This window comes from Asterias amurensis, chromosome 4, assembly GCF_032118995.1.
Source record: "Asterias amurensis chromosome 4, ASM3211899v1".
Classification (NCBI taxonomy): domain Eukaryota; kingdom Metazoa; phylum Echinodermata; class Asteroidea; order Forcipulatida; family Asteriidae; genus Asterias; species Asterias amurensis.
In genome coordinates, this window is record NC_092651.1 from 24,542,036 (window position 1) to 24,569,258 (window position 27,223).

A 27,223-nucleotide genomic window follows, 5' to 3' on the forward strand; every position below is an offset into this window, starting at 1 on the left:
TTAAAAATTAATGTCTGAAGAAATACGAAATTCCCCCATTTTTCAAACTGTAGCCGTCTGTTTTTGCTAGTTGCATTATGGCCTTCCATAGTTTTCCAACCTGGGTTCGCAAAAACTCAGACTATGACATTGCAAAAGAAAGGTCTATTAACCAGCTCTGATTTTAAACCTTGTAAAGCGCCCTCTTGTGGTTGAGCATAAAGCCACATGACAACCACATGACTTACCAAGCATCTTGCTAACGTAAGGCTCAATATCAACGTCTTGTAGATGTTGGTAAGTGTGTGCGTGATACAAACGCAGCGTGCTATCTAGTCTGATCGAGACCCACACTCCATCTCCCTGCCAGGCAAGCTGCCGGACTTGACTCTCTTTCCTTGGATGGGCGTCAAATGACCGCTGTAAAAAACACAAAGTAAGGAATCAAGATTTTGGTTCAAGAACAATAAAAAAACAAAAACACAAACAAACATTATCAAAATCAACTATTAATAAATATTAAACTTGGTTATAGTTATCAAAGCTACCTAACATGCTGGTGTCTCTTACCAGCAGTTTTGAGTCTTGTATTCTTCTTAGACACTTAACAATTATGGGTGGTAGGGAGGTGCAAGAGAGATGGTCAGTCGGATTGGCATAGTGGTATCTTTCCTCGCTCTTCCACCTCCAGGTCCATGATTTCATTCCCAGGGCCACTACAGGTGCATGTGGATCAGGTTTTAGTCCCTACCTAGTTGCGTAAATAATTCTCTTTGGTTTTCCCTCCCACATCTAAAACTGAAATTTCCTTCATTGTCTTCTCTCTATTTACCCCACAGCTGTTTGTGTTGTAAATACAGATTTTAATCACGAATGTCTATTTCTGATTTTTATCTTTCGTATTTTGCCTGTACATTGTAATACTTTTCATAAATGTTTATATTATATACACTCAATGTATTTTTGTATAAATGGTCAATTTTGAGTGTGCATTTTTGTACACTATATTTTTAGACACACAAAACCAAAAGGCATTTCACTGTACAAATATTTGTTTTTTTTACAAGTGACAATAAAACATTATTCAATATTCAATTTGGGTTATTGGCTAGTACATAGCGATTAAGTTTGAATTTCTGAGAATCCCCTTTTTTCACAACCAAAATAAATGAAAAGAAACCCCACCTATCTAAAATCGATCTCAACACTGTTTTCTTTTAATGTTGCTTAGATTTGTTTCATTTTTTTTTTTAGAAGTTGTTTTCGCTTCTCTGAGAACCCTCGGCTTCTCAATCAGAATAAATAAGTTAAAGACACTGGACACCAGTCTTCTCACTTGGTGTATCTCAACATATGCATAAAATAACAAACCTGTGAAAATTTAAGCTCAATCGGTCGTCGAAGTTGCAAGATACATGTACTAATGAAAGAAAAAAACACCCCCCTTGTCACACGAAGTTTTGTGCTTTCAGATGCTTGATATCAAGACCTAAAATTCTAAATCTGAGGTCTCAAAATAAATTCGTGGAAAATTACTTCTTACTCAAGAACGACGTCACTTCAGAGGGAGCTGGTTCTCACAGTGTCAACCTCTCCCCATTACTTATTACCAAGTAAGGTTTTATGATAATAATTATTTTGAGTAATTACTAAAAGTGTCCACTGCCTTTCACTAAATAAATAAATTTCATTTCTACTGTACTCACCTCAACTTTCAATGTTTGTGGATGAATGACGTGAACCTTGTTCCTGAGACCACACCACATTCTATCATAGACTAGGACCATGCATCGGATAGACTGTTGTGGACGTCCAAGGTCTAGTATATGGTAGTTATTCAGGTCCCATTGTCCATCTATGAATAAATAGAAACAATAATATAACAGTGGCTTCTTATATCCGACACATTCTATCATAGACTAGGACCATGCATCGGATAGACTGTTGTGGACGTCCAAGGTCTAGTATATGGTAGTTATTCAGGTCCCATTGTCCATCTATGAATAAATAGAAACAATAATATAACAGTGGCTTCTTATATCCGACACATTCTATCATAGACTAGGACCATGCATCGGATAGACTGTTGTGGACGCCCAAGGTCTAGTATATGGTAGTTATTCAGGTCCCATTGTCCTTCTATAAATAAATAGTAACAATAATATAACAGTAGCTCCTTATATCCTGCATGTTCTATCATAGACTAGGACCATGCATCGGATAGACTGTTGTGGACGTCCAAGGTCTAGTTTATGGTAGTTATTCAGGTCCCATTGTCCATCTATGAATAAATAGAAACAATAATATAACAGTGGCTTCTTATATCCGACACATTCTATCATAGACTAGGACCATGCATCGGATAGACTGTTGTGGACGTCCAAGGTCTAAGATGTGGTAGTTATTCAGGTCCCATTGTCCATCTATGAATAAATAGTAAAAATAATATAACAGTGGCTTCTTATATCCTGCACATTCTATCATAGACTAGGACCATGCATCGGATAGACTGTTGTGGACGCCCAAGGTCTAGGATGTGGTAGTTATTCAGGTCCCATTGTCCATCTATAAATAAATAGTAACAATAATATAACAGTGGCTTCTTATATCCTGCACGTTCTATCATAGACTAGGACCATGCATCGGATTGACTGTTGTGGACGTCCAAGGTCTAGTATATGGTAGTTATTCAGGTCCCATTGTCCATCTATGAATAAATAGAAACAATAATATAACAGTGGCTTCTTATATCCTGCACATTCTATCATAGACTAGGACCATGCATCGGATAGACTGTTGTGGACGCCCAAGGTCTAGTATATGGTAGTTATTCAGGTCCCATTGTCCTTCTATGAATAAATAGTAACAATAATATAACAGTGGCTTCTTATATCTGACACGTTCTATCATAGACTAGGACCATGCATCGGATTGACTGTTGTGGACGTCCAAGGTCTAGGATGTGGTAGTTATTCAGGTCCCATTGTCCATCTATGAATAAATAGAAACAATAATATAACAGTGGCTTCTTATATCCTGCACATTCTATCATAGACTAGGACCATGCATCGGATTGACTGCTGTGGACGCCCAAGGTCTAAGATGTGGTAGTTATTCAGGTCCCATTGTCCATCTATGAATAAATAGTAACAATAATATAACAGTTGCTCCTTATATCCGACACAATCATGAACAAAATACCGGGGCAAACCCCTTCTCTTAGCGATAAGTGTAACTGGGTTCTTTTACAAGTATTTGTTTAGTGTTACAAAAAACAAACGGTTACAAAAACCAAATGTTTATTTTGTCTTGAATGCAAATAAAATAAGGATTGACAAGGCAATGATTATTCCACTCCCCTAAAAAAACTGCAGTTGAATCTGATAGATGTGAGATGTCTGGAAATTATATTGACCCTAAACTGACCTGTTGACCTGTGGAAGACTGCTAACGTGCCATTGGCCAGAGCCGCCAGGACGCGACCTTTGGTGTGCCTACAAGAGATTTATAAAAAAAAACAGGTCTATATCAAGATGCAAAATATTTTGGGTGTACATGTAACAAAGAAGAAATTATCCTCATCTTTACCATTTTCCTGCCTTCCGGCACCATCACGCCAAGCCCAAATCCCAGTCAAGCCCGGTTCATACTTGCGGCATGTTGACGTCACATTTTCGCAGCGAAAACATAGTTGTGACGTCAAATTCACATCGCATTCGCATTTGTAGGAAGTATGAACCTGGCTTTATTCAACAAGGCAGCACATACGTAAGCAGCATCTAGCAACAGAGTCCAGCATTCTCCTGAAGACAACCAGAGCATACTGATTGAAACATTAAGTTGTCAACCACCAGGTCTTTTCGGAACCACATGAAACCACATGGCGCTACCGCAAATCTCACTTAATGCGCCTTATTTTTGATCGCGCGAGGGCGCTATAAATAGTATTTTTATCACTTCTGGGGGTATATGCGATTCGCCCTGCAGGTGTTGTTTCAATTTGCTTTAGAGGTGGATTATAAAGGCTCCTTTAAAAGTCTTATTGTCCGTGATGGATTAGACGACTGTGCTGATACACTGTAATGTGTTCCAACCTTTAATAACTGTTTTGGGTATGAGTAAATATACCCCCGGAAGTGATTGAGAACGCCCTCACGCGGTCAAAAATATGGCCCATTGACAAGTTTTGGATACTTACACTATAGATAAGATTGACTCTTTGAGTTTAATAGAATGTAGACACCTTCTCCACTGAGATACGGCAGAGTGGACGAGCAACCTGGAGGAAAATACAAGACAGCAGAAGAGGTAGCATTAGTCATTTGAGTTGCGTAGGCTCTCTGAAAGAAATGAAGACAACTCAATATCTTGTTTGGTCGGCAGAGGTAAGCATCTGGTAGCCAGTGAGAAGGGCAAAAAGAAAGCTTTAAAAAAAAGTTGTGTATACAATTAGTCTAACTAGTGTTGAATAGGACAGTGTTTGGGCTAACGTAGTTGAACTTTTGTCAACTATAGTTCTTCTCTAACAACTACAGTTCTTCTCTGAACTTGGCCAAAGATTTACCAGTTTTGCCATATACATAAATTTGATGTTTCATGTCTGTACTTTGGCGAGGGCAGACTGAGTTTCAGACAATGATTCCAACTTACCAGCCATCCTGAGCGCCCAGCCACATCGTCGGTTTAATACTACTCATCTTCTCAGCCTCCTCGTACATGACGTCATTCTCGGTCGGCGCTGCGGACAGACCGTCCTTCAGAAGGTCACTCGCTCCGGCCGTGCTTGACCGATGTCTCCTCAGCATCTCGGTCGGGATGGAGTCTTTGGTCACACCGAGAGGGTCACCTGAAGTCTCTGTAAGGGGGAATAATCAAATGAAATTATAATGAAATGATTATGGTCACATTGCATCAATCATCAAAGGAAAAAAAACCTAGCTCATTGCAGCTGAGTTCCTATGGGCTTCTGGTCATCAGTGGAGCCAGTTTGTGTGAAGTGGGCGTGGCTTTCAGTGGGGTTATATTACACTTACAAACAGAATTGTTAAGCAAAGTGTGCTGTAAAAATACAAACCACTTTGATAAAATTAACAACCAAAAGATGACTCTCGATGTTTGTGAAATCGAGCCCAGGTCACTTCTACATTAAGAGAGTGCCTCAAAAGCGTGGAATGTTCCCAACAAAATATTCCTGAAGACCAGAGCCTACAGGAATATTAAAAAAAACAATTACTTTTTTTTTTTTTTTTTACAATTATTTTTTTCAGAGGCCGTTAACACCTACTCCTAGGGCTGAAACAGGGGTACCCCTCTTACAGTCCATATGGATGTAAGCTTGGGTACTTTCAGTCCGAAGCCTGGCCGGCAGAGCAGAATACCCAATTTTATCAGCAAGTGTCACGACCGGGATTCAAACCCACACTCTGCTGATCAAACACCAGAGCTTGAATCCAGTGCTCTTAACTGCTCGGCCATGACACGCCATACTGACAGAGTTACGACACCTTACGAGTTGCAAGTTGAAAATTACATGTAACATTCCACAACATGTCTGATGTTGCCAATATGTTCAAGACGAGACAACATCAACTTCTCCCCAAGATCAACCCTCCACGCCACCAGATATTAACACTTTTTACATAACACCTGAATGAAATTTGTCATTTGATTGGAGGATTGAAGGTAGGCTTTGCCTCGTTAATTCAAATATGCTATTTTTCAACTCATTAAAATGTCCTCAAGGCTCATAAACATTCATTATTTGTAGACTCATTGGCTTTGTCCTTTCACTCCCCATTCCATGTACCTCTCCAGAATTCTTGATTTAATTCAGGGGGATTGTCGGTAAGCATTAAGTGACAGTCAACCACGTGTTGGTCTGACGGCCAAAAGCATCCCACAACTTTACTTTGGCACACATTATGAATGTTCCTATCTCATGGAATGAAAAAGAACAGGGGTGGATTTCACAAAGGTAGTCCTAACTTAGGACTAGTCCTAGGCAATGCTAAGAGATAGGACTGGTCCTAAGTTAGGACCAGTAATTCATCCTAACTTAGGACTGGTCCCATCTCTTAGCATTGCCTAGGACTAGTCCTAAGTTAGGACTACCTTTGTGAAATCCACCCCAGCAGAAATAGTGCACACTGTGACATAAACAGACATAAACAGTAACATGTATATTGAGTTGTCAGAACCTACAATACTCAAAAGAGATTTACAAATGGTGCTAAAGTAATGTAGTAGTCACATCTAAAGTAGTAGTCCTAGCTGATTTTCTATACCTTCCGCTAGGGTAGTAGTTTTAAAAGGAGGACAGTTCTTTTCAGAACTGAGAAGTCTCCCGAGCATTCGACAAAGCTACTCCGCGGTAGTAGAATAAAGAAAGACAGTTCACTAATTACAAACTCTGCCTGGCAAGTAGATACACACAGTGTTACCACAAACCAAATATATATATGGTGCTATGTAGCTACCATATCCTGTTAATATTCATACCTATGGAAACCAATCCTTTGTGGTTTGGGCTCCAGCTTTGTGGAATTCTCTGCCCTGGACCATCAAGAATACATCTTCCCCTTATGATTTTTTAGAGAGCCTGAAAGACACACCTTTTCCTACAGTAGTGTAACAATTTAGTTTTGTCTGTTTGGCGCGCCATAGGCCTTCATTCTAATTTGCATTTTATGCTTTCCTCGCGTCAGAGATGCACCCATACCATTGTGTTTGATAGTCTAATTCATTCAAGCGTACCCCTATATAAATGAAGCGCTTTCTCAGCTTCCCCATTCAGGTGATTTCACAAACACACCAAGTATCATCTATCTTTGCCAATAATACTTAAACCTGACATGTCTACTTCAAGCGACCACGTTCAAACCGCCGAAATTTTTGACAAGTTTAAAGACTATTTTGAAGCTAAGTTTAGTGCTATCAACAAAACACCCAATGACTCTACGGCGCTGAAAGAACTCAAACTAAAATTTGAAGCTAAAGATCTAGCAAGACCAGGCAATATCGCCAAGTACGAATTCTGCGGACAACTCGAGATCGTACTTTGCAAAATCCAATCTGCCTTGACCGTCGATATAAACATCGAAGCAGCCCTACAAGCAGTACAAGAAGGGACGACCCTGATTGCCGAAAGAAAGCAGAAAGTTCGAATAGCCGACTCCAGCAAGGCCGGCTGGGGTACCGTGTCACATCTAGACAAAACCAATGTCGACAAATTGACTGCTGAACAGCAGAAAAATGTTCTCATCGCAGAGGAAGCTGCTTTGAAAGATATAGAGTCTCGCAAGCGGCGACGGAATGAGGCTCCGCAACACCAGCAGAGTGGTTCTAGGCCCACATTGGGTCATCCTGATCGCCATCTTTTTCGAGGTATTATAAAGCGATTTGTTAAACCCCTACCTATTATACTTTGTCAATTTTCAAAAGCCGCTTGTGATACCACCATTATCCCATGCTGTAAATGAATAATTTGAATCAAATCCTATTGCCTCCTTTTTCCTTTATTATGGCGTGTCCATTAACACTAAACTGTTTTTTATGCGTATGAGCGTAGCGAAGTAGCATGAAAATTCTTGTTTTGAGGTGTCAATGTGCATGTATATGTAGTGGTAGTATTTGTTGTCTATATTCTATGTTGTTGCAAATTGTCAAAGACCAGTCTGCCCACTTCATTTGCCTAAAATAACAAATCTGTGTCAATTTGAGCTCAATTGGACGTCGAAGTGGCAAGATATGAATGAAATAAAAAACAACACCCTTGTCACACAAAGTTGTGTGATTTCGAGACCTCAAAATCTTATTCTGAGGTCTCAAAATCAAATTCGTGGAAAATTACTTATTTCTCGAAAACTACGTTACTTCAGAGGGAGCCGTTTCTCACAATGTTTTATACTGTCAACATCTCTTCTTTACTTGCTACCAAGTAAGTTTTTAAGCTAAAAGTGATTTTGAGTAATTACCAATAGTGTCCACTGCCTTTAAGCATATACTCTTTTGTAAAGCACAAAGGAAAATAAGTATTGATTATTATGTGCTAAATAAATCTAAAGTTATTATTATTATTTACCAGTATCCGTGCTTGAGGTCGACCCATTCCTCCCAAAGTGTTGTTCACGTACCAGTCCCTCCATGCCGACCGTGTCTTGTAGGGGTGCTGTGGTGGCTGCGGTTGTGATAGACTGCTCGACGTCCTTGACTGAGGCGATGTTGGAGAAGTTGGTGTCACCGACTTCCGCTTTGAATTCGGCCGCGTCTTCGCTTTGACTGCCATCCCCTGAAAGGAACAGCATAAGTTCGAAACGAAATCAAAATCAACAAAATGTTTTACTTATTTTATTGGATGTTTTTAGCGCTTTCTTATTTCTTAAAAAAAAAAAATATACTATTTTTACTTTAAGATACTCGTTAGTGGTGGTTAATCGCTGTTATTTATAAAAAAATAAAAACAAATAAAACAATTAAAAATAATAATAATAATAACCATTATAATATGGACACTTATAATGCGCCGGTATCCACCACATGTGATGCTCATGGCGCAAGGAAGAAACACAACAATTAATAAAAAGTTTTGAGGGCCTCTTCGAACTTATGAATAGAGGACATGTTACGGATATTAAGAGGCAGATAATGGATGTTTCTTTTAATCAAACAAATACTTTGAAGACCACTCTTGTTCAATAGATTCCATTTACAAGGAGCTTAAAAATACGCAATTAAGCAATTTTATAAAATCCATGCAAACTGCACTAACGACCTTATACTCATGAGCCGACGATTAAGAGTTTTTCTACACGTATGTCACAGTTTTGTTACATTACAATTTTTTAAAGCGAAGGATTTGAGGCATTGCATGGTGAGGTATCAATATATATTTGGTTTGCGGTAGCACCTTGTGTTTATCTACTTGCCAGGTAGAGTTTGTTCTTAGAGAACTGTCTTTCTTTATTCTACTACCGCGTAGTAGAGAAAAATTGCTGTGACACTTTAAGAGCGCAATTCAAGGCGTTTTATAATCAGCAGGCTTTCAGATTGATGCCATCGACTTCTTGAAGTGGTTGTTCAACTATGTCTTTAAATTGTTGGTAATTCACTCATCTCTGATTACCTTTTTCTGAGGAGGGTGTGGAGCTCCTTGGTGTGATGGGTACATTGACCGTCACCAAGGTAACCGTTCCTACGCCAGTATCGCTACCACCGCTGGTTACTGAGTTGACTGATGCGGTATCGTCTGCTGCCTCTATATCCTCTGATGGATAGTCACTCTCCATCGCTCCTAGACATCCAAGGAAACAGGATTTCCATTTATTTCCATTTCACAAAGCTCATGCAAAGGTGCCACACGGAAGTGTCATGGCCGAGCGGTTTCAGGATTTCCATTTATTTCCATTTCACAAAGCTCATGCAAAGGTGCCACACGGAAGTGTCATGGCCGAGCGGTTTCAGGATTTCCATTTATTTCCATTTCACAAAGCTCATGCAAAGGTGCCACACGGAAGTGTCATGGCCGAGCGGTTAAGAGCACCTAATTCAAACTCTGGTGTTTTTAATCAGCAGAGTGTGGGTTTAAATCCCCAAGCCGTGACACTTGTGTCCTTATGCAAGACACTCAACCATTGCTTCGTCCATCGGATGGGACGTAGAGCCATTGGTCCCATGTGTTGTGTAAACGCATGTAAAAGAACCCAGTGTACTTATCAAAAAGAGAAGGGGTTTGCCCTGGTGTTCCTGGCTGTGGCTGCTGAGTGCGCCGTAGCACCATTATTATTATTAACAGCAACATACAAAATAATGATATCATATTCATGTTTAATTACACAAATAATCTTCTGTCCCACACTTTCTCCAATAGCTTCCCCTCTGTCAGCATTATGCACCTTAATAATACACGCTCTAGTAATGATTTGCTTGTTTATCCCCTCCTTTGCACACCTTCTTAAAAAACCCACATTGTCTCCCATTAGGTAACATAGTTCTTAATCTGTCATCTTGGTTAAATCGTTCCTCGTGGCCCCTCTTGTGGTTCTTAAATTGTTTGTTTGTTAAGATTTTGGGGTGTTTGTTTGTTTGTTTGATTCATGAAATTGTTCCCAAATCTATTGCTTACCTGGTACGCTGGCGATGCAGAGAATGTGTGGATTCTTGACGGGGAAAGCATCGAGTAACGCCTGGGGTTGGTTGGCGTCGATCACGGTGACTTTACTCACGTCGTGGTTCGTCGTACATATCCACACTAAAGACGACAACTGATTCTTAAGACTCTCACAGATTTCTTTCTGCTGTTTCTGAAAAGGATAAAAGTTTAAAACAAAAAAGTTGGTCAAGTGGGTTGTTCGAGAAAACCTCTACTAGGGTTGAAGCGTCGGGCCATTTTTTGCATTTATACCATACCTTTTGGTTGGTAAGCAGTTTGCAACAGCTTTCTAATTGCTAAAATGGATTTAGTAATTTGAAGTATTTTTAACATTTTCAGTGCAAAGGTTGTACATGTACGATCTATTTTATTAATCCGAAAGCACCATTATCGCACGAGTACGATCTATTTTATTAATCCGAAAGTACCATTATCGCACAAGTACGATCTATTTTATGTATACTGAAAGTGCCATTATCATACATGTATGATCTTTTTTTATGTACTCAAAAAAAGTCATCAGTCATATACATCACTCCGGAAATACTATTGACTTTGAGATTTACCAAGGCAACTAAAATCAGCAATTGGTATATTTTGTTTGGTGAGAAAGATTTATTATTTCTCTTGATACAGAAATTTGAAAAAACTCTAAAAGCTGAGCATTTTAGGTACAAAATGCAAAACAAAATGAAAAAAGAGTTACATGTACAGTACATGTAACGCGATCAGCTGCAAACTTCCTCTGCTAGTTTCCTACGTGACTACTGAAATGCAAAGGCGCTTAGCATTCATTTCATTCACATCTTTAGCACATGATATTCACAGCGCCACCACGACACTAGTGAAAGCCTGCGCATGAACCAATACAACAGCATTGAAAACAGCATTCCCTGATGATGCAATGGAATGGAATGTATGAATGTACAAGCCAAACAGAGTTAAATAGCATTGACTTTGATGAATGAGATGTAAAATTCACTGTGATATGATATGAACAAATAAGCTGCCCAAGCAAAGTGCCAAGGGCGAAATTCTGTAAATTCAGGCCTTGGACTTCACTCTTGAGGGGCTCAGTAATTTTTTCTTTGGGGACAATGTAAGTTTGTGTTGGAACCTTGCTGAGAGCACCACAGCAAAAGCACAGGGCATCACGGCAATTGCTGTGGGTGACGTGGGTTATTTCGTGGCCTGCATTTCAGACGACACCCTCAACCACCCAACCCCACAGATTTTGAGGGAAGTGATTAAAAGTAGGCATCAAAATATATTCATTTATTTATAGGTGCAGTCGTATGCAAATCCAGAACATTCTGATTTGTCCAGTGTTTGATAATGTCATCTCATTTGCATTTGTATGCACCCGACTTGATCAAAGCAAGAAGACGCCCGAAATTTGGTTGTTCCTGCAACTTGTTATAATAGTTGAACTTGTGTTATTGCTATCGGCACCCAACAAAATAAAAAAAAATAACAAAAAGTACTTTTGAAACAAGCAGTTAGGTAAGAACTGAAAGTCTGTCCAAGAAAACAAAAAAAAAGCCATTCAAAATTATTAAAACCAAAGAACTGGAAGCACTGGATGATGAGAAAGCAATAAGCTGGGAAAAATTTGTAATAAAAAAAAGAAAATGTGTAGATAGAAACGAAAGCCTGCGTCTATAAGTGACTAATTCTTGGGTCCACCACAACAGTCCACCTACTGTGATCTGGTCATCGAATCGGTCCAACTCGGAGTTTGATCTCTCTTTTCTCTCACTGGTGTCTTGCTCCGGTAAGGTGCTGGAGTAAAAGACGCTGGCCCCAACAATGGACCCGCCGTCCCTGGTACGCCCGCCGGTTAGGTTGACCCCCGCTGCACACCATATCTGCGTACACACAGATCGAGACGTAGGAGTTTTTAGTGGGGACTGAGTGGCTGGCCTCGGGGGGCGTAGGTGGGGTGCAGGTGCTTTTGAGTCTGGAGCACATTGCTGGTGGGGTAGTAGGTTCCAGTGGGTTGGTTGCAAGGATGTACCAGAGCAGATGTATTTGATTTTACAATGAGTTAAGACCAGTCTGTTCTTGAGTGAGGACAAGTTACTGGTCTTAACTTAGGGCTAGCCTTAAGTTTTTAATAACCCCTAGGACTAGTCCTAAGTGAGGTCTTTTTTCAAAAACTCAAACCTAGCTCTTTTGGACTTAACTTTAGATGAACTGGGGACAGTACATCTTTGAGATTTCGAAAGGAGTGAGCATTAATGAAAGGAGTTGTTTTTATTATAGTTTAAAGTAACTTTTTGTAGGACAAAAAAACATTGTCCACAGATATACAATAAACTTACACAGTTTGAAGACAATGATAGTAGAAAGCTTGTTTTACTAATTTCTCAAAAACTACCGCACCTCATCAAGTAATATTTTAAGGTGCGCTTTCTATTAACATTATCTTCTAAGTGTGCAAGTTTAATATAAATCTGTGGACACTGTGTTTTGTGTTACAAAAAGTACCCAAATCCTTCAAGCAAGGCGGGTTAAAAGGTGTGTTGAGGTGGTGTGGATGTGACTTGAAGAACTGAGTTGAGTTTGAGTGTGGATATCTCGTCTCGTCAATGAGTTGATATCAACAGAATAAGGCCATTGCAACTGATTTGTTGAATTGAGTCATGCAGGTTCACTGGTGACCAGCATGCACGTATTAATCAGCAAACCTTCTAGCTATTAGTTTACTGTTTACCATTTGAAATGTTCTGTGGTGTCTTTGATCAACGCTGTGAGGCCCATGTAAATGGGGAAGGAGGTGGGAGGGTGTTTGCTGATAGTGGGGGCAGGTGGCATAGACCTTTTGGCAAACACCCATTGTGCAAGCGCTAACTGTTGAATGAGGTGAAAGCTGGTCTAGTGATCAAACTAGACCAGCATGCACCTCATTCTACGCCTATAAAGTGCGTAACGAGTATTTGCGATTGGCGTGGAAAGATGATTTGGTTAATTACAATGTTATATGAATGACAGATTGCACAGTCTTGCTCAGTAACTCATGCCTAGCAGGAAAGTTTCTCAAAACAAACCATGTCTCTAACCTTAGTTCCAAGTTCCTTCTCCGCCAACGGTCGGCAAAACACCGGGACAGGCACCCCTACAAGGTTACTGGGCTGTTGGGAGGGGCCCTTGGGTGGGCTTGGTAGCTTAGCCGGTAGGCTCCACCCGTAAGCCTGAACCCTGCCGTCGTCCTGCCGTACGTGAGCTTTGACCTTTTTGTACTGTTCTCGTTTGTCCTTGTTTCGTTGGTTGTCGCTGATTATGGTCAAAAATAAGAAGAGAATCAAAGGAAGGGTAAACAGATGGGGTGCAGATTAGGAATATTTTGGGGATTTGTGTCTTAGAATGATACCAGGGCCCAAGTTCATAGGGCTGCAAAATATTGCTTAACATGTGTCTGCTTAGCAAAAATGAGCGTGATACCAGTCACAAATACTGTACATGTGACACGGTGGTTAAGCTGGTAACCTTATTCTGGTAAACATAATTTTGTTGTGCTCAGCGTATTTTTGTGCTTAAGCAGCTCTATGAAATTGGGCCCAGATGAAAACAGTCAGAGTATGTCATCAGAAAGTTATTTGGCAAATACGGCCAGGCAAACTTGGCCCTTGAACAAAAATAAATGATTTGGAATTGAACAACGAAGGATTGACTAGAGTGAGATTTGAACCAACAACCTCCAGAAACGTGCTGGCGCTCTCACAACTGAGTATCCAGAAGTTGATCTTGGCCTAATTTCAAAGCTCTGTGTACCAGAGAACTCTGCCCTTAAAGACACTGGACACTATTGGTAATTGTCAAAGACCAGTCTTCTCACTTGGTGTGTCTCAACATATAAATGCATAAAATAACAAACCGGTGAGAATTTGAGCTCAAAGGTGCGAGATAATAATAAAAAAAAACACCCTTGTCACACAAAGTTGTGTGCTTTCAGATGCTTGATTTCGAGACCACAAAATCTAGGTCCGAGGTCTCGAAATCAAATTCGTGGAAAATTACTTCTTTCTCGAAAACTACGTTACTTCAGAGGGAGCCGTTTCTCACAATGTTCTATACTATTATCAGCTCTCTACTGCTTGTTACCAAGTAAGGTTTTATGCTAACAATTATTTTTTATTAATAAATACCTTGGACGGTTTCAAGTTTCTGATTGGTTAAAACCCGGTCACGTGTGGGAGTGTTAACGGTGGTATAAAGACCGGCTTTGGAAAATAGCGAATAAGTGGCCACTAAATCAGCATACATTGTGTAAACCTTGCGCGTTGCACTGTAACGCACGCTTATTTATATCCCCGTAATTTCATTACAACTTCGCGCGCTTACGCATACGCGCGCTGAAAATGTATCAACTTTGAGTGCACGCGTATAAACTGCGGCTCATGCGCGCGTTTTAATGCATAAGGAACAGCTATCGTCCAATCATTTGCCTCCTTTGACCCCCGTGAAGGCGCTGAACAGATCATTAATTAAAAGAGTCACTGGTCTCAAAGATCAGTAATGTGTTTAACGCACGAAAGAGATGGGAACCATCAAAAGCTCAAATATGGCCCCTGAATATGTCTGGAAGTACCGCCGAGAGAAAAGTCACAAAATTTGGACAATTTTAACCGTTTAATTCGCTAAAAAAGGTATTTATTAATGGGAATAACAGTGTTCGTACCCGGTCTTCACTGCGTGGTAATGACCTTGGTTGATGGCTGGCGCTGTTAACGGACCTCGCCTCCGGCTCGGTCCGTTAACAGCTCCAGCCACCAACCCAGTCGTTACCACACAGTGAAGACCGGGTACGAACACTGTTATTCCCTAAGTAATTACCAATAGTGTCCACTGCCTTTAAGACCCCTGTATATTGTGCGATTCTAATGGCTGTAAGCATAGAAGTGTTTCAAATTCAATGTGACAGTTGTGCAGTATGGAACTACAAAAACAAAATCATAATAATGACAACAATTATGTGAAACTAAAAAAACCCCATCAAAACAAAACAATATTATCGCATAAACTTGTTCTCGTAAGGTGCTTAACAAAAATGCTTACATTTCAAATAAACAACATAAAACTGAAATGACTATCCGCACTTTGATAAACCAGTTTTTGTTATGCTTCAAATCACTCCGCCATTTCAACTGGAGTATCAGGGATATTTGACTCAGCGGTTTCCAAGATCTTAATTCTACAATTCTGAAGCGCCACGGCAGCTCAAGGATGTACACTCCCCAGAGAGCTGACAAAGATTAAAGGAACATTATTGGCTCAATGACCAGGGGTCGATTTCACAAAGAGTTAGGACAAGTCCTAACTAAGGACTAGACCTAGGAGATATAAAAAACGCATGGCTAGTTCTAAGTTAAGAGGAGTAACTTGTCCTAACTCGAGATAAGACTAGTCTTAACTCTTTGTGAAATCCACCCCAGGGCCCCATAATGTAAAGTGCACTGATACAATATTGTGAAATGCAAGAACTAGTTCTTTTATTTATATAATTATTATTACTAAAAACCTCACCTGTCATCCAAGAACTCAAACGCCTTGGTTCTGTTGTCCAGCGACGCAATGGTCTGACTCCGTTGCTTTCCTGTTGGTGTGACGTGGGAGGTAGGGGCATTGTAGCGAATGTTTGCGTGAGGGTAGCCTGGTTTCCTTGGCGGGGCTGCCGGTGTGGTGCTGAACAAATTGCTGAAGCTGTAGGAGAGACAAGAATCGGCTAGGAGGAGTTAAGAGCTATCCTGTTTCCTAGTGTGACATAATTCCACTGTAAGCCATACCAACTTCATACTAACTGGCTCCATTGGTTACCAGGAGCCCATGGAAGTTGCATTGAGCTATTTTAAAAATAAATGATTTATGCAAGAAAAGTCTAATAACTAACTTGGGTTTTACATACGTTTTTCAAAGACTCAAGGTCTTCTCAGAATTAAACGTTTCTGTCATTTAGAAATGAATGATAAAAAGTGTGAATTCGGGTAAAATTACACACAAATGTTGTGGTGTGGCAGGAAGCTCTGACCCCGTACACTCCCTCTTCTGAATCATAATCCTCCAGCCTATGTTGATTTCCAATAATTGGGGACAGCACTCTGGGGGACAAATTTCCCTAGGAGACTGGAAGTACTAGTGAAAACTTTGTTCGTCCAGCAGATTTGTACTCGTGTGATGCAACAACTCAACAGAATATAGCAATCTAAATGACCCATCCGGTTTGGAATTTTTCTTGTAAATTTGAAAGAAAAATTACAATCAACTATTAAGGCCGGGTGATTTTGGCTAAGCAGTTATCAGGCAAAACCTTGTGATTGATTTGAGTAGGATCCGCGGTTCAGACACAGTTGATAAATTGTTGTCTTTTGAGCAGGAAAAAAAAGGCGTAATCTTTGAAGAACTTACAACTTCCAGACGGATGATTTATTCTTCTTTCCTTCAAAGGATGGATGTTCCCTGGAAGCTCTAGAGGATAAAATAAAGAAATATTCAGAAATAATTAACAAGGGATTTTCTTTTACCTTTTATTTGTTCAAGGCCACTTTAACATGTATGGCACGTTTCCACCTACTCCTTGTGCTGAAACAGGGTTACCCCCTTCAGACTTTGTAAGGATGTGGGCATGGGTATCATCCACTATAGGAGCCTGGTTGTTAGAGCAAAATGCACTACCTTACAGACTTTTTAACGTTGTAATGAACCACAAAGGGGTAGGGCACAACACTTATTTCTTGGGATGAACAAGCGAGAAAGATTATTTTGTAAAGAAAACGTTGAGAAATGGGGTTACTTCGCACTCAAATATTAAAAGAATTCAGGCCGCAAGCCTTTAATTTTGCGTCTGAAAGCACACAAATTTGTGCAACAAGAATGTTTTTTCTTTCAATATTCTCTTGGAACTTCGGTGACCAATTGGGTCCAAATTTTCACAGGTGTGTTGTTTGATGTATATGTTGGAATACACCTAGTGAGAATACTGGTCTTTCACAATTACCAAAGGTGTCTACGACCTTTAAGAAGCTCTATGAAGTTGGGCCCTGGGTGGATTTCACAAAGAGTTAGGACTAGTCTTATCTCGAGTTAGGACGAGTTACTAGTCCTAACTTAGGACTAGCTGTACATTTTTGATATCTCTTAGGTAGATATGTAGGACTAGTCCTAAGTTACGACTAGTCCTACATGTAACTCTTTGTGAAATCGACCCCAGGTTAGTTTATACTCAGTGCCTTAGGTACCTAGTTGGTAGATGTGTGCTACATAAGACTTTGATGTTATTATTATTTAGGGACAGACTTCCTACCTGATCATCTCAGTCCATCGTACAGCTTCTTGTAGTTCCATAAGACGTTCCTTGTACTGGTTCCTTTCCATCAGGACCCTGGCCATCTCCACGCGGGTGAAACGCTTCCTCTGCGCCATAGGCACACCATCATCTTCGTCTACGGCTGCTACCTTGTCGTTTTCTTCTCTTAATCTGTTCATGAAAGTTAGTAAAGCAATTGTAAGTAAAGCCCATGCAATAAATGAAACAACTGCCACTAAGAACCACAGAGCCTGTACTTCCTGCAAGCACAACTTGTACACAGTTTAAAAACAAGCCAACCAAAGTTCCCTGCAGGCACAATTTGCAACACAGCTAAACCGAAGGACACAATCTTCATTTCATGCAGATTGTATTGTACAATTTGTATTAACTTTTAATATGAAGAAAAGATGCACGTTTCAAATTGGTTTTTTTTCTTTAGGATATTAAATGTAAATTTTCTTACGATACCATTGTATTATATTGTCTGCCAGGAAAATCTCCGGGATGTAAAGGGTCACTAAATTTGTTTGACATAGTGACATGGTCTTTACACATAATTAAATGTTGTCACTTTTTGAGCATTCATGTACTTCTGTCAGGTAAAATTCCACTACTATCGAAACAAAAGTCAAATCGGCAACAAAACTTTTTTTAGTGAGTACATACTTCTTCATTTCTTCTTCCAGTTCAGTGATGCGTAGGTTAAGACGTCCCTTGGTCGTCTGTAAACCATTGATTTCCTGTCGTTGAACCTCAATCTCAGACATCAATTCATCCACCTTGGCAATCAGGTCATCTTTCACTACATTCAGGGCATTCCTTGAAAAAAAAAGAAAAAAAAAAGAAAAATGAGATGCAATTTTTTTTAGAAATAGATTCATCTGTTGAAAACTGCCGACCACCTTCTGCACGTGGTGCATGTGCGTTTGCAAATTTCCAATGGTGTCACATTTCAATCCTAGCAGAGTCTTTTCCCGACTTGAAAATTATGAGACCTAATCCTTTTACATAGCACCATAGGTGTTGGCGCAATATGCTGCCAATCAAACCAGGAACACCAGGACGAACTCCTTCTCTTTTCGATAAGTAGACTTGAACCTTTTTTGTGCGTTACACAACACACAGGACCCGTGGCTTTACATGTACGCCCCATCACAGGACAAAGCATCATTGTTAAGTGTCTTGCTTAAGGACATAACTCTCGAACCCACACCCTGCTAAACAGAAACACCAGAGCTTGACACATGAGACCATCAACAAGTAAGTGCACACAAAATTATTCTAAAGTGAGATGAAGATCCAAGGAAGCCAAGGGACATCTTGTCCTAAGCAGCTTAGTAAATAAGAAGCAAGTTCCAAAATACTAATAAACTAAAAAAAAAAGAACACAAGCAAGTAAAGGAGCCACTGATATATATATTTTTTAAAAAGAAATCTATAAGGAATCAGAAGTGTTTAAACCAATATCATGAGTGAAATTATTCAAAAATGAAAAATCTGCGCACTGGACTCAAGCTCTTTTGATTCTGATCAGTACAGTGTGGGTAAGAGTCCCAGTCTAGACACTTTGTGTATCACAACTTCTTTATGTAATAACAAACATGTGAAAATTTAGGCTCAATCAGTCATCGGAGTTGGGAGAAAATAAACCCATCCTTGTTTCCGCATGTTTCGCCATGTCATAACATGTGTTTAAAATAAAACCGTAAATCTTGATATCGAGAATTTATATTGTTTTAATGTTTTCTCAAAAAGTAAAGCATTTCATGGAATATTATTTCAATTCTTTCACCATTACCTTCTGTAAACCCTGCAAGTTATTTGTAAATCTGTGACCTTTTAATTTATTTTCTGTTCCGAAAGTGTCCAATGGCTTTAATGATTTAGCACATAAAAGAACCCAGTTCACTTATGGTTCAGGTTTGCCCCCGTGCTCCTTGCTTAGCTGTTGAATGCACGGCAGAAGATGCTACATAAATATGTCTCATAATTCAACAATTACAAAACATTTCTTAAAAAGTTCTCTTTGTTGCAAGAGCAGATATTGCAACCGCTCTAAAACTGAGTCAGACAGTCTTAAGCCCGGTTCATACTTCCTGCGCATGCGAATGCGAAGCAAACTTGACGTGAATTTGACGTCACAACCCTCCTTTTGCACCGATATTCGCAAGTGAGTTGAACAGAGTTGCCCTGCTGCGAGCTATTCGTTGCGAATTTGTGACGTGACGTCAACATTCGATCGCATTCGCAGGAAGTATGAATCGGGCTTTAGTTAGTCACAAGAGACCAGTTTTAGTGTCATGACAGCTGTTGGTATCTCAACAAAAAAATATCAAAACAGCATTTTCAAACGAGTCTCATTGCTTACTTTGTTGCTCTGAGTTCCGAGTTTTCCTCCAAGATGTTCTCCACTTCTTTGCCCATACCTGAAAAATAAACATCAGCAACAAACATTTAAATAAGTTATTACGCGAATGTCATCTTTAAAAAAATGCACAAAATGAATAAATAAATACAAAAATGAATACAAATGATCAATTTCAATTTTTTTCAAAAATAAAATAAAATATATATATATATAGGATTACAGACAGCGAAACAGGAATATGATAATGAAGCAGTATGATATATTTGTGGATTTTATCCTAACATGAACTCTACCTCTTTCAGTCATCTTATTTTCAAAGAACAATGTTGAAAATGGTGAAAGGTGGGGGTAACTTCCTTCTTGTGACTCCGATGATCAGTTGAGCTTAAACTTTTACAGGTTTGTTATTTCATGTATACGTTAGGTCACATAAAGTGTGTATACTGGTCATTGACATTTGACAGGACTTGCATGGTCTTTCCCATATCTGGGTTACATTTCACAAAGAGCTAAGATTGATCTTAAGTGCGAATCAATCTTATCAATCGTACTAAGCTTCTGTTTTTAGTGCAAAGTGTACTATCGCTATCAATCTAGAGCGGCCTTTTTACTGCAATAATTATGTGAAAAGCTCTAAAACTGTAATCTAGGTGCTACATCTCTTTGAAGAGACTCTTTTACTTTTTCTAAGTTTAGTTCCTAATGATTTTATAGGAAATCCACATAGATGTGGGAAATGTTATAAGGACCTGACTAAAACCACGGTAGATTTCTTGAAAGGTAATCTATCGAAATGTTATCACTTTCTAATTTCTATCCAAATGCAATGCTTCGGCTGGAAGCACTAAAGCAAATATGATCAAAGTACGGCATCTATTTTTCTTAACCCCCCCCCCCAAAGAAAACCCCAACCAAATAAGAACATTCCTAAAGATATAAATATGAATGTAGAATGTTATACATAAGTCTATTCCTCCACCAAATTTTGTATTTAGACAACTTCTTTTGAGTATTTTTCATCCCCAACCTGGGCCAATTTTCAAGACGCTGCGTACAAAAGAATTCTCAACTTACTTGGACCCATGTAAGGCTGTACTTTTATTACCATTGGCAAGATGTAAGTGCGAGTTCCACTGTAATCAGTGCCATGAAAATGGGCCCAGAATGTTTGACGGTCTTAAAAAGCCACAATCTTAAGAAGCCAGTTTTTTCTTCTTGAAATAATTTCTTTTTCAACTATCTTGCAAAATATGAAGAATTATAATATAAATGACAGCTGAGATCAACATGACGTGAAACAAAAAATAATCCAATAATTTGCATATAATCAACGTAACAATGACATGCAAGACCAGACATTAAGAAAAACGAACAGAAAAAAAACCCACCAAAAAATCCAAGGAAACTAAAACATATCTTACACATGAATAAAAAACTTGACTTTGAGAAAACATGAAGAACAGTAAAATGTCAAATATCTATCCTATTTGAACTGCCTTTAGCAATCGGGCTAGCTCGGTGGTGTAGTGGTAAGACATCAGGGCCCAATTTCATAGAGCTGCTAAGCACAAACATTTGCTAAGCATGAAATTTTTGCCTTGATAAAAACAGGATTACCAACCAAATTTCTACGTGATTTTCAGGATAAGCAAACAACAGTTGAATACCAGTAACAAGCGCTATATGCAACAAACGGATATTTGGTTGGTAATCCTATTATTATCAAGGAAGAAATTTCATGCTAAGCAAAATTTGTGCTTAGCAGCTCTATAAAATTGGGCCCTGCTCTAGCAATGCAAAGGTCATGGGTTTGAATCCCACCCGAGTGATTTGCCTGCAGATTTTTTCCACAGAACTCAGAAAAGTACTGAGCAGTGCTAGATACACATCAGTGCAGAGGTAAAAAAAAAAAAAAATTATATTCTTTATCTCGTTGCAAAATTAACTTGTATTATATCCATCGTATTATGTCCTATTTAAAGCCATTATACACTTTCGGTAAACAGTGTTGTCCAAGTCCCACACTTCGTGTATCACAACTTACATACAAAATAACAAACCTGTGAAAATTTAGGCTCAATCGGTCATCGGAGTCGGGAGAAAATAACAGGAAAACCCACTCTTGTTTCCGAACGTTCGCAGTGTCATGACATGTGTTTAACATAAATCCGTAAATCCGTAATTCTCGGTATCGAGAATCGATATTGTTTTACTGTTTTCTCAAAAAGTAAAGCATTTCATGGACTAATATTTCAGGAGAAGTCTTTCACCATTACCTTCTGTAAACCCTGTAAATAATTTGTAAATCTGTGAACTTTTAATTTATTTTCTGTTCCGAAAGTGCATAATGGCTTTAAATAACAACATATGACCATACTCCCCTGCATCCATAATGCACAGGACCCACAATGTTTCCAGTTGCTAATATAGTCTGGCGACATTTTGCATACAATCATATCTGGTATTAATTGTACATGGGCACACGGGGTATCCTGAAGGAGCTAGATCTAACGCTTGGGACTCTTGAACTATAATGAGCCCAAATTGAAGTGGTTATTAGTTGGTGACGATTGAGATCTACACAGGGTGCGTTCGTTTAGCTTCCCTTGGTCGACCCCGGTGTGTGTTTTTTTTTCTTTTCCAGGACGAACGTGTGCAGATACTTACCCATGGGGGAAAAAACTGCCACACACCGGGGGTCGACCCAGAAAAGCTAAACGAACGCACCCAATGTCTGCAGCCTGAACAGATTATGTACGACAAATAAAGGGAGATATTTAGAATTTATGTTCAACATATAGACCCAGTTGCATATGACGTCACACTCTCAAAAAGGAGGCAGATCATTGGACAATAGCTGTTCTCTGTGCGTAAAAATGTGCGCGTGACATCAGCGTACCTGTAGCGTTTCGCGTTATGCAAGGGGGAGCTATTGATTTCTTACACAATACAGAACATGCCTCCGAACAATGCGCGTAATTTTGGGTGTCAAGTGAGTACCCTACGCGTATGGCAAGGGGTCTATTGAGGGGAAAGGGGCACCCCGGGAGAAAGATGTTGAAAAAAAATAGGACTACGAATATTGGGGCTACATAGCTCTGTTGGTAGAACACCGGTACGTCAATCTATAGGTTCACCCAAAATTTGAACACAATCTTTTACACAATATCTCACTTAGTCAGATCCTGAAACAACGGCTTAGGCTTAGGGGCTCCCGCTCCAGCCTAGTCACCGACTACTTGCTTAGGCCGCGTCCGAACGGCAACTTCTGCTACAGCTATGGCTAAATCAGCGCGTCTACCAGTGTTGAAGAATAAGCCAATGCGCTGATCTAGCCAAAGCTGTAGCCGCAGTTGCTGTTTTCGACATGGCCTTAAATTCCTATCCTGAAAGTGTACACTTTCAGAATGACGGACAGCCACAGTAGTCAGAGCTGGAGCCTAAGCCCTATCCGTGGTTTTATAAAGGCCTTATAATACCAAGAAACCTAAAAACAATTCTACACAAGTACAATCTACAATTCACCACAGCATGCACAAGTCATTTTATCCGTGGTCTTACCGTAGAAGTTATCAGGAGTCATGACTGTTAATAAGAGAAGATGCAGCAAGGAGGGGGGGGGGGGGGGGGGGAGTAGAAGAAGAAAGATCACAGCAAAATGCATTGTTAGAATTTGCATGATTCATACAACAGACAATGTGCTTTTGTCACAAACAAAATATGTTTAAATTATTGTGTCTGTGCATGGAACAAAGGCCACAAAGTCATGATGCTGCAAAGCGCAGCATTTTTCATCTACAATCATAATTTTCTGCTAAGCGTCAACGCACAAAATCTTCCATGCTAGCCATGTTAGTAAGGAACTACTTGGCTCGAGCACAAACCGTAGCTTCTAGAAATTTTAAAAATGCATGCGCATAACTGAGAGTGTTTGCTTATTCATGTATGCTTAAGGACACCATTAATGGGTTTGTCTTAAAGGTGTGGTGCGCAGCGGCCATCAAAACCTGTAGTCTGCAGGGCTCCAAATTAGCATTAGACTACTGAGTATATATATACATCTACTTACCCACAAGACAAAAAGAGAACTCTTCTCTAAGTGTTTGTTGAAATAAAAACACTTGACAATTTAAAACTGTCTTCTCATTTTGATTCTGGTCTTTCCTCATTTTGATTAAAGTCTTGTAAATGAAATTCTGGTTCAGTTAAAAATTCAGTTTGAATTACAAACCCTGCAAACTTGCGAGTTTCCCCTAAACAGTTTTCTGTTTTTTTTAAGCAGAAACGAGCAGAATGAAAGTCCCAAATTGTATGTGTGATTAAGGTAGACAATTGGGCCCTGGTCTGTTCCCGAGTTATTTCAAAGATGCCGCTTCTGTCCATGCGCGGCACAAAGGAATATGCAATGTTTCCTGCTCCATTAGATCCATGACGATAAACCATTAACTTGTTCACTCCATCTCAGTAAAACAAGAAGCCTAAAACCTCTCTCCTCGATGTGAAAGAGTGATAGTTTTTATGTAATCCCAATTATGCTCCATACCACCACTGAACAAGCAAGGCACTAAGTGAAACGTAAACATAATTTGCCGACATCTTTGAAGCTGTCTGCAATTTTCAAGACAGGTGAGAAAATTATCTCCAAGATAAATCTTGATGAATTTTTCGCTCAAGGTGGTGTAAATAAATCAGAGTTGAGAGACATACATTGCTGACCAAAAGGTCTGAAATTAGGATCCCAAATTTCTGAGGCGTGTCTGAACAGTGGTATTTCCACACTTTGGTTCAACCCATGCTGGATAGATTTGAAGGAGCATTTGGGAATGTCAATAGAGAAGAAGTGCAAAGAGAATGATTGCTTTGCATCTAAAAGTCTGAAATTTCTGTTTTAGTTCATACATTTCGCAGTTGATTTTGTGTGAGCTATAATCCGGGCTTAAGGGACATGCATGTTGCCTTTGTGTTGGGTGCTTTAGGCAATAAAATCATTTTTTTTTTTTTAGTGAAATGAATATGATTGAAAGAATGTTTTTTAAGTGGCATATACATGTTCATATAATGATTCACACAAACATCCCTCAAAAATTGTGCGGTTTTTCTTTAACTTTGTCAACTAACACAGCCATTTTGTGGAGTCAAAAGCGTTTTCTACACAATGAGGGCCGTGTTAAATCAAGAAATTAAAGGAAAACCACACAATTTCAAGGAATATTTGTGTAGATCATTTTTTCTTATTTCAACCATATTAAATTCATTAAAAAAAAAAACTTTTTACATGTATACCTCAAACTGCCCAATTTAAAGGCAACATGTCCATTAAACCTCAGTCAACAACACCACCAAGACCCTTCGTTTTCATCTTAATGTCCCCAAATTTTCCAGTTGGTGTGCACGCATCGTGTTTTGCATAAATTTGGTTAAAGATTGATGTCAAAGGTCACACTAAACTCAAAGGCAATTTTACATATGACAATATTTCATTTACAATTAATGCAAAACACACGATGCATGCACATAGCAGCAGACAGAAACTTAATGTTTGGGTTTCACCGTGGAACATGTACATCAGTTATTGCAGTGAAATCGGGTCATGCAAATTTAAGGTCATGCTTTGACATGCCGAGGGTAATATGAGTAAAGAGAGATGAGAAATACAGAAATTACCAAATCAAAAAGAAAAATGGGTATTTTTCTAGCATTACCACACTGCTATAATGTGTCTCACTTCACCAATGCATACAAAATTCCCAACATTTTCAACCAAAAGGTATTCCACACCTGCTGAAGGAGTCCCTAAAATAAAGTAAGGATGGAGGAGCTGAATGATTATGTCAAATGTGGTTGAAAATTTGTCTTTTGTCTAATGAAAAAAACCCAAATAAAACTCATATGATAAAGACATAATAAAAAGCAGCACATTCTCTTACATGTAGCTCCATGGAATCATACATGTAAATAATGACCATTTTGAAAAGCATGGCTTAGGGTATGGCTGTGGCTAAGGATCTGGAAGCCATTTTAAAAGCTGCTTCCTTTCTGTAGTATGCTATGAATGGCTTATTGAGCTCAAGCCAAAGCCTCAAATCCTGACACAAAACCGGATGGATAATAAAATTGGAAGTGATCAAGATGTGCACAAATTCAGAGCAGCTTTTCTTAAAATTGCAGTGAAGGGGTTATTAAGGATTTGTCAAGGAAGCTCCCACAACCAGCATGGGTTATAGGTCAAAGGGTTAAACACCACAACCAAGATGGGTCAGAGGTCAAACGGTTAACCACTACAACCAGGGTCAGAGTTCAAAAGGTCAAAGGTCAGAATGCACAGTAAAGGGCAATTACCATCAAAACCATACGATACATCACTTCCTTCACTATCTTGAGGTTGCAAAATAAAAATGTGGGAGTGGAGAAATAAAATTTCACATTTACAACTACGACTATGGAGATGGCAAATGTGCTGGGAAAGAAAATGCAATGATTAAGCTTTTTTTTATGCAGGAAAAAATTATACTATAAACGGTAACTATTTGGTCACTTAGAAGCTTTGCAAGGAACAACATGTTTTGGACACTGTCAACCTTTTAAAAGTTTTCAAATACATTTTTTTCTCCATTATGATTTCATTCCGGAGGGAAATATTTCACAGATATTGTTTTTTTCTAATTTGAACTTCATAATCAACAAGTTTTCAGACTACAATTAAACAATGATGTATTTTATCCTTTCCGATCCTGTATAACAACTTTAAACATGTGAACACTTCCGTGTTTATACTTTCAACTTTTCACAGTTTTTTTCAAAGCAGAAACCATCAATGAAGTAGGCTTAAATAAAGAAAAGAAGTTTTGCACACTGCATACGCCTTTCACCCACAAACGCTTTTTTTCCCCCCAGAAAAGCTTATTTTCTCCCAGTACAATCATTCTATTTTGGTGGGCGATTTCCATGAAACCTCTTTTAACAATAAAAACGTTGACACACAAACAAAGAAATAAAGTCGGATTAAATCATTCAGCAAAAATAATAAGATGCAATTTGGGATTTTTGAAAAGATGGTTTAATGATACAACTAATGAGAGCAGGCCTGGAATTTCATCTTAGCGAGGGCAAGGCCATTTTCATTTCAGCAAAGAGCACTTCCACCGGCAATGGGAAACTTTTGCAGGGGCATCAAGGCGGAGGGCAAAGCCACTTTCATTTTAGCAAAGGGCAATCAAATTTGCTTAGCACAGAAAAATATTGTTTAACACAAAAGGGTAACCAGTCAACTTTACATAAAGTTTACATTGTTTAATTTTTGCTTAATTGAAAAAAACCCCCAAAAAACAGCTTTTTGAAATTGGGTTCCAGGATGTGCCCTCCATGTAATTCATCAAGTCTATGAGAACTTTTTAAGGGGCTTCAAGGCAAAGACAGTGCCCTT

At 39.1% G+C, this 27,223-nt stretch overlaps 2 protein-coding genes across 2 annotated transcripts in view; one reads left to right on the forward strand and one right to left on the reverse strand.

Annotated features, from left to right (window-relative positions):
• LOC139935716 (C-Jun-amino-terminal kinase-interacting protein 4-like) overlaps window positions 1-27,223 on the reverse strand; it is a 68,670-nt gene that overhangs the window by 8,645 nt on the left and 32,802 nt on the right. The window contains exons 9-25 of the mRNA XM_071930260.1: window positions 26,140-26,175; window positions 23,362-23,385; window positions 19,801-19,858; window positions 18,099-18,251; window positions 17,427-17,600; window positions 16,532-16,591; window positions 15,653-15,829; window positions 13,189-13,402; window positions 11,830-11,994; window positions 10,100-10,277; window positions 9,101-9,268; window positions 8,060-8,266; window positions 4,630-4,834; window positions 4,178-4,258; window positions 3,406-3,473; window positions 1,686-1,834; window positions 228-399 (exon numbers count right to left, since the gene is read on the reverse strand). Of these exons, the coding sequence (XP_071786361.1) occupies window positions 228-399; window positions 1,686-1,834; window positions 3,406-3,473; window positions 4,178-4,258; window positions 4,630-4,834; window positions 8,060-8,266; window positions 9,101-9,268; window positions 10,100-10,277; window positions 11,830-11,994; window positions 13,189-13,402; window positions 15,653-15,829; window positions 16,532-16,591; window positions 17,427-17,600; window positions 18,099-18,251; window positions 19,801-19,858; window positions 23,362-23,385; window positions 26,140-26,175 (2,289 nt within the window). The remainder of the gene's footprint in view (window positions 1-227; window positions 400-1,685; window positions 1,835-3,405; window positions 3,474-4,177; window positions 4,259-4,629; window positions 4,835-8,059; window positions 8,267-9,100; window positions 9,269-10,099; window positions 10,278-11,829; window positions 11,995-13,188; window positions 13,403-15,652; window positions 15,830-16,531; window positions 16,592-17,426; window positions 17,601-18,098; window positions 18,252-19,800; window positions 19,859-23,361; window positions 23,386-26,139; window positions 26,176-27,223) is intronic.
• On the forward strand, window positions 6,807-7,457 carry LOC139935846 (uncharacterized). The gene has a single exon (XM_071930445.1). It carries the CDS (start codon window positions 6,831-6,833, stop codon window positions 7,455-7,457), a length of 627 nt encoding a protein of 208 aa, XP_071786546.1. The 5' UTR covers window positions 6,807-6,830.